Genomic DNA, 8,441 nt, shown 5'->3' with positions numbered 1-8,441 from the left:
GTGGTATGTTTTTCCTCCTTTTTTCCATTGCATGCAACTGGAAGTTATTATGTCCACTGAAAAAATTCTTTTCACATCACTTTAGTTCTGGCCCACATTACAGCCTTTTGACAGCCATACAAACGCAAGAATCAAAGAGCACAACATCTTGCATACTTTCTGAAGGGGATTCACCTTCAGTTGATTCAAAAGCAACAGGTTCAGTGCGTTTGAAATATTTTCTACTCAAAGGCTAAGAGGGCAGAAATTCTTTATCTGTGCGTGTACATATGTGAGTGAGAGTATTCACATTCAAGCTAGCGCAGGTTGAGCCTCTCTAATCCGGAACACACTCATCTGACAACATCTGTAAACCAGAATGATTTTAGTTAGCCAGATGACCACTTTATGGACCCGTGGTCATCAGCTGTCAGTGCCCCCTGCCTCTCGTCCCCAGGTTTAAACCCCTCTCAACCCCCTGCTCCCCGACCTCACACAGGAGTTCTGTGCTGCTGCTGCTGATCCCCACTGCTCCTTTGCTAGGCTGCTGCCGCCTCCTTCTCTGCCTGACTCCCCCCTGCATTCCTACTCGCTTCCCCCACCTGCAGAGGGGCAGTTCCCTGCCCCGCTGCACTGAAATGGGACTCCATTTAATTGGTTTAAGGGCGGGATCCCTCCTGCCGGCCTTTAAACCAATTAAATTGAGTTCCGTTTCAGCACCGCAGGGCAGGGACTGGAAGCCAGGGGAGGAGTCAGGCACCAGCGTTAGGAGACACAAATGGCTCAGAGCCGCCCAGCTGGCAACCTTTATCAAATCTAATTGTGACCCATGTTCCGGCTGCAACCCATAGGCTGGGAATCCCTGTGTAGACAATATTGACCTCCTGTGGTCTGGCAAAATCTCTCATCTGGCAATGGTGAGGTCCTGAGGGTTCCAGGTTCAAGAGGTTGAATCTGTTGTTAGTTCACAGACCCCTCACCTGCCTAAACTTAATGACTTGAGATTCTTGATGGATATATGCTGGGGGGTAGCAGAAAATAAGACAAAGCAGAGTTTTGTCTGGCCACTGTCAGACAATATTAGGCTTCTGAACAGCGATGGGAATATTTTGCTTGGGAACTGAAGTAGTTTGTAAATCCAACAGAGCTGAAAGTTCAGATTAATAGAATATTTATCATGTTCGACTCTAGGCAATTTGGTACATTGGTGCACCAGCCTGATACCTCCAGAAAGCAGAATCTAAAGCCAAATTAAATCACCAATTAAAATGATCTTGGTGATCAGCATAAACAGCAGTTATTTAAGACAGGTTGAATCTTTTTTGATGTTTACACAGTGCTTAGCACAACAGAGTCCTGATCCAGGACAGGCTGCTACTTGTTCTCTTAATACAAATAAAGGTTAACAATTACAGTTGAGATTCTTATCATAGTAAGGGTAACAGGTACAGCTGGATGTATTTGAGCATAGCTGTGAGGACGTTCACACAATAATACCAACCCAGTGGTATTAGTTCCACACTTTCACATTAGTTCAAAATGTGTTTGTAATTTTTGGAGAGAGGAACAGGTGACATTGACAAGTCTGTCACACTGTACTGATCACAACTGGTAATGTTACATTAATTAAACCGAGAAATCTGATTTTGACTCTTTAAAAAACCCAATTTTTAAAAATTAAATCCTACTTTATGATTGTTTCCCTGTCAGAGGCCGTATCTACACTACAAGAACAACTCTGAAGTTGCTTACTTCTAAGTAACAGACTTCGAAGTTGAGCGTCGGCACACACTACTTCAAAGTTACACTTCAAAGTAGAGCACTACTCCATTCCAAGGAATGGAGTAAGGACTTCAAAGTAAGGGAGCCCAGCTTTGAAGTTAACTTCGAAGTAAGGGGAAATGTGTGTAAACTCTCTTGCTGGCTACTTTGAAATAGCGCCTAACTTCGAAGTTAACTTTCATATTAGTTCCTGGTGTAGATGCACCCAGAGTGGGTTAGCCTGAACCTATAATTTAAGAATTTTTATTAACTTATCTGCAACACAGGCTTATGAACTGTGCAACTTTACTACAAAAAAAAAGTGCTGGTGAACTATGACTATTTGCAAACGTATATGAATGAGTTTCTGTTCACATAAATATTTGGTGAGTAGCTGTTCTTTGTACAAACAGTAATTCACATGACTAACTGGGGTATCCATACACAAAAGGAGTATTCACTTTTTCCTACTTGCTATACCTCTCTCCTCTTTTTGAAGAGTTTAAATAATCCAGGCTAGGAACAGGACGAGTACCATATGATTTAGCCAACAACTTACACACCGTGAACCACACAGAGTGAACAGTTCATGAACATTGCATACACTGAAATTTGTAGTTATGGCAAATACTTGGACAATAAATACGGGGACAGAAATTAGAATCAGTTTGTAACAGAGTAAGGAAGAGAAGAAAACTGCTAAATTCATTGCCTAATTTATTTCCTGTAGATAATTGGACTTAATCTAGTTGTGATTACATTAGGTAAATAAGAAAGAAAAGTTTAAGCAATAACTTGCAATTTTAGGATGGCAGCTGGAGGACAGTATTTAAAATTGAGAGAGCAATCCATTGAATTTCTTGATACGCCTCATTCAACTAAATTATACAAACTGAAGTCTCTATATAAAGGTTGGAAAGGCTCAAGTTTATTAAACCAAAGCCATGGACAAATTACAGCACATAAGAAACCCTGTGTAAAACTGCAAGTCGAAAATGACATTTTGAATCTGCTGTACAGAAAATAATCCACCAGCACTTAGCTGAGTTAGCGTAAAACCGACAGTAGAGGAAGTTACTTATTTCTACTGAGAGTTCGTTGCTTCTCAGCATGCTCCACAATTTTTTCTTCTACATAAAGTCCTTTTCGTTTTCTCACTGCATTCATGTACTTGCGGGCCTGGTTCTCAGAGTCTGCCTTCTCCCCGAAGTGCAAATATTCCTCCTCAGTAGTTGGTACCCAGAATGGGTCACTTGGAATTACCTGAAAACAGAAAATCGTCGTAAGATATAAATTCATTTTTAAAATAGTAGGTTAGTGGCTTTCAAGTAACTTTTTGCATTCTAAATGGCCACATTTTCAGAAGCAAATATCTGGGGGTGGGGGTAGGCATGGCTTCCTAGTGGCCTTCCTATTTGAGATAACTGGGATTAAGTTGATTTAATATGTTCAATGAGTGAAGTACATGCTTCTTGTAATTTTTATTATTTTTATATTTATATCTATATCTATATATGCACACATGCATGCATGCAGAGTTTTGGCAAAACTATCATAGATGCATTAAAATCTACATAAAAAACCCATCCTAAGTCCCAAAAGCTACTTCAGATTTTGAATTTTGTTGGATTTGCCCCATCTTCGATTTTCCCGGTGTTCAGCGTCACTGAAGGTAACACTCATTTACATGTCTCAAATTCCTCAGTCCCTGCACAAAACCTCAGTCAAATCGGCAAGAGTTCATGGCAAGGCCTGGGGAGAGATGAAATCCTCATTCCTGGAGCTAAAGCTTGCCATTGGAGCTGACCTTGTACCAGAAGTGGGTCATAATGTCTGTGGGCTTTGTGAAGCCTCCTCTACAGGACGCTTTAGATGGTGGATCCACAGAGTCACAGATTAAACTGATACCTTTATCTCTGCCTCTGACCAGAACCACAACAATTTCTGCATCATCATGGAAAGAGTGGCAGGGGTTTAGAGTCTCCTTGCATACTCTCCTTGAAACCTTCCCCACTTAACCCTGGGAGACACTTTTGCTCATATAACGATACATAGTATGCATAATTAACAATCTGGTCAATGGTCGATAGCTAAACTTAACTATATACTTTGTTATAAAGATTCTCTGTACTCTTGGATAGCACTACACCAGACTGAAAATGTTCCAGTGTGTTTCCTTACACAGTATAAAAAAAGACATCCACAACCCACAGATAGTAACATTAAGCACTGTTAATATTATGAATTTAAAAGCTTAATAGGCAAATTTTCACTTCTATTAGGTCATAACAAATGGAATGTTTCATATGTGATGAAATAAGTAATATTAGTTCTTACAATATGAATTCATATTTAAAAAAATTACAGATAAAAATTGAATGGATAAGTTAACCCGCTATGACTATGTCTACACAGCAACATTATTTCAAAATAATGCTGGTACACACAAAATTCTTTTCCAAATACCACTCAGCCATCTTGAAATAGAGTGTCTACAAACAATAGAACCTATTTTGAAATACAGCCACTGAAGGCTTTATAGCTTATTTCAAAAAAGGCTTTACACAGCCCCACAGCTATTCCAAAAAAGGCACTATTCTTCATGGAATGAGATTTACCGTTTCGAAATAAAATGACTGCTAATCCGAAATTATTTCAAAATAGCAGTGCACTCTGTAGATGTTCACAAAGTTATTTCGAATAACATATGTTATTTTGAAATAAGTTTGCTGGGTAGACATTTCCAACCCACCCAATCCCCCCAAAAAAGCCAACCACAGCCTGGGTCTGTAGGGATTAGATTCACAAGGGGAACTCATGGACCAACACCCAACTTTTAGGCACTGCTGTCATTCACAAAACCATGGCTCAGCTGCTGTATAATGCTGCAGGACTGTAAAATCTCTGCATGTCCAACTTGCCACTGCTGAAGTTCCTAAGGTGCTACAAATTTGGTTGCTGGGCATAGGCATAGACACTTAAAGGCTTGACACTGCCCAGCAGCTTGGCATCTAAATCACACCTAAGCCCCAGGAGGAGTCACAACCTATGTTTCCCTTGCCTATGTTACCTTTGGGTCCTGATCTGGGATGAACGTTCTGAGCTAAACCCACCTTCTGCCAAAGTAGTTAGGGAATCCTCCTGGGGAGAGGCAGAACAAGTTCAAGTCCCTGTGGCAAGTCTGGGAGAGTGGGGATTCAAACCAAGCTTCTCATCTCCTGGGTGAATGATTTAACCACTAGGATAAATGTTATGGTCATCACTTTTTGATTTTCAAGGACTGATCCAGATTAGGTATCTAACTCCAGGAGAGGTATCAGTGATGAATCCTCAGTGAAGCTAGGTGTCTCCCTCCCTGAAGCTAGGCAAGGCCTCAATTTGAGATGCAGGGCTGTGGCAGACCACATCTTTGTCCTTCCCTTGTCTTACTGGCTCGCTCAAACAACTTCCTGTTCAATGTGCTGGCTTTTGTGACTCCTTTTTGGATGCCTAACTCTCCACATATTATAGAGGATGTGGAACTTGGGGCTGTATATTCCATCAGACTGGCAGAGTGCCTAAAAGTGAGGTGTTGCTAAACTGAGTGTTGTAGTGTCTAAGTCCTCCTTGTGAGTCACTCTGCAGGGCTCCACTAGCCGAAAGCAAGTACAAACTTTTTGATACGCCCTTAGGTTCCAGAAAGAGAGAGAGAGAAATAGCCATGATAAACAGTTGACAGCAGAGTGTGTGTTCCAGTTATAGAGACACAGAGAGCTGTCAAGGTTCCAAATGATTTATCCTGATGAAAAGAAAATGTTGACTTGTAGGCTATGTCTACACTTGCAATCGATTGTTCAGGAGTGTTTAACACCCCCAACCCCTCACTGCCAATGACAAAGTCTTGCCATGGCAAGTTCAAGTGTGACTGCTGCTTTGTTGGCAGCAGTGCTCTCCAGCAGATAAAGTGAAAGCTTCTCACGGGATGGGGGTGGAGGGAAGAAGTATTTTATCGGCAAAAGTGCCAACCAACAGCATTCACGCATGTTCTTTAGTGGCAAGGCTGTGTTGACAGCTTCTTTGCTAAAAGCTGCATAGCATATACATAACCTTATACTTGATGGTCAGATCCAGTATTGTTGAGTTTTTGGAGGTCCAAAAAGCAAAGCAAAAAACACCTGATAAAATGGTGGTCTGGTCGCCTGTGGGTGTTTTGCTGTTGGACTCTTGGTATTCTTAAAAATGCCTTCTACACAGAGTCATTAAAGATCTTTTCTTGGCATAGACATACAAAGGGGGGTGCCACCCTCAAAGCAAAATAGGGATGCTGGTTCCAACTGCTTCTTTAAACATAAAGAACATGTTTGGACAGGAAATTGAAGAAAGCTGGACTCCCCTAGACTGAAGTCATGAAGAAATCTTTATTGGGGGAAAAAAATCACATGATTTATCTTAAATACAGCTACCTGTAATATGTATTTATTTCTAGTCTATAAATGTTTTACTTTATAGGGTTGTATGTACATGTAAAACATTAAATTGAAGATTACAATTATCTCCTTCATTTATGTTTATAATAGAACTTTTGACTGGGAACTGTGCAACTCTAAAGGTGGACAAGTAAGCAATATCTTGTAATAGGTAACAGTTCTTTTCCACTCTATGACTATGCAATTTTACATAAATCATGACCTGAATATGAATACTTAAATCAGCAACATTGTGCTTCTATGTGTGAATCAGAGAGCGAGATCCAGGTACATTCAAGACTGAATACCGGCAAGTACTACTCAGATTACTGGGTTTGAAAAGACAGAGACCTGTTTTGTAATAGGTATTTTTTGAGATGTTTTTCTCATGTCCATTCCACATTAGGTATACATGCTTGCCACAGGCATCGGTACCAGAAGTTTTTCTCTCAGCAGTTCTCACATAGGAGAGTGGCTCTGGCACCCTCTGGAGTAGCGCCTGCATGTCATAGTTTATGGAGTACTGCCAGCTCCCTCTCCCCTGAGTTCCTTCTTGCCAAAACCTCCAACTGTGGGAAAAGGAGGGTGAATTGTGTAATGGACATGAGCAATACATCTCTAAGCATACCAGTTACAGAACAAGTAATTGTCTTTTCCTCTTTTAGTGCTTGCTCATGTCCATTCCACGTTAGGTGACTCCAAGCAGTATTAGTGGAGATGGGTGCCAGTTTTCCGTCATGTAGATTGCAACATAGCTCTGCTGAACCCACCATTGTCTCTGGCCACCTGAGTGATGGCAATAACCACACATGATGGAACCATGTTGCAGCTTTACACATGTCCTAGACTGCGGTATGTGCCAGGAAGGCCTCCGAAGATGACTGACTCTAGTCAAATGGGCTTGGACAATGAATGGCCATAGGACCTTTGCCAGTTTGTATCAAGTCCTTATGCAACAGGTGACCCAAATGGAAGTAATCTGTGAGGAAACCGGGAGGCCCTTCCTCCCATCTGATAAAGCATTAAAAATGATTTGTGGAAGGGCTTGGTATGCTCCAAGTAAAAAAAAAAAACAACGCCCTCTAGACATCAAGCAAATGCAAACAACTCTCCTCTGCCGTCTGGTGTGGTTTGGGACAGAACACAGACAGGAATACAAGGAAGGAAGATGGACTGAGGTCACAGCTGGACATTGTCCTTATAAAGACTATGTAAGGAAGTTCAAAGGTCAAGGCCTTTATCTCTGAGACTTGTCTTGACAATGTCCCTGCTACTAGGAAAGTGACCTTCCAGGACAAATGGGATAGGGAGCAGGATCAGAGCAAGGGTGGGCCCATGAAAATGGAGAGGATCAGGTTAAGATTCCACAGTGGAATATGGAAGGGGAAATCATATATGTTGGTAAAACCTCCTTAGGTCCCTCAGGAATCTGTCATATCATAAGAAAACATTGTATGATTCTGGACCAGCTGGTGGAATGTGGAGATGGCCGCAAAGTGCATTCTGATGGAAAAATGAGCTAGACCCTGGTTCCTAAGCTGCAGTACACAGTCTAAGACAGACTGCACAAAAGAATACCAGAGAGATGCTGGGATCTGATTGTCCATTTGGTCAGGTAGATCAGTCTTGTGGATGGCTTTTCTCTTTCTAGGAGAACTTGCTGGACTTCCTTTGAGCAGCTGTGCTCCTCAAGGTCCAACCATGGTGCATCCACACTGAGATCCAGAGACTGAAGGTTGGTGTGTAGAAGCCTGTAGCAATATGGTCCTGTAACAGCAGGTCTGTATGGTTGGGAATGGGCTAGGCACATGACAGCATGCAATTACCACCATGTTCACGAGAGTGCTGAGCCAGTGATGAAGCCAAATGAGGGTGATCACGATAACCCATGCTTTGTCTCTCTTGATCTTCACTAGGACCCATCTGATGAGACGAATCAATGGGACCATGTACATCAGACCCTTGGCCCATGAGAGGTGGAAAGTATCAGAGTGCAAGCCTTTGCCTAGGCCCTACCTTGTGGCAAACAGTTCTACTGGGGAGTTCCAACCCTCTGGATGATGATGCAAGTTCTCTCTGGGTGGAATGGTCACTTGCGGTGAGAGAAGTCCCCTTGAGGTAATCTGTCAGAGGATTCCTGACACCAGGGAGCTACCAACTTCCAAAGTGTGCTCCCCCTTGCCTGTTGATGTAGAACATCCAAAATGTGCTGTCCAACAGGACTCTCACCACCTTGCCAGCAAGAAGACCCAACAG

At 42.0% G+C, this 8,441-nt stretch overlaps 1 protein-coding gene across 3 annotated transcripts in view; it reads right to left on the bottom strand.

The window, feature by feature from the left end:
- Positions 1 to 2,446: 2,446 nt before the first annotated feature.
- The window catches only part of EFL1 (elongation factor like GTPase 1), a 160,894-nt gene continuing 154,899 nt past the window's right edge, over positions 2,447 to 8,441 (bottom strand). For all 3 annotated transcript variants that reach the window (XM_075006629.1, XM_075006628.1, XM_075006627.1), the window contains one exon: positions 2,447 to 3,003. In XM_075006629.1, the coding sequence (XP_074862730.1) occupies positions 2,815 to 3,003 (189 nt within the window). In that variant the 3' untranslated portion in view covers positions 2,447 to 2,814. The remainder of the gene's footprint in view (positions 3,004 to 8,441) is intronic.

The sequence above is a fragment of the Carettochelys insculpta genome, chromosome 12 (assembly GCF_033958435.1).
Source record: "Carettochelys insculpta isolate YL-2023 chromosome 12, ASM3395843v1, whole genome shotgun sequence".
NCBI classification, from domain to species: Eukaryota; Metazoa; Chordata; order Testudines; family Carettochelyidae; genus Carettochelys; species Carettochelys insculpta.
This window is presented reverse-complemented; position numbering and strand designations above follow the sequence as displayed.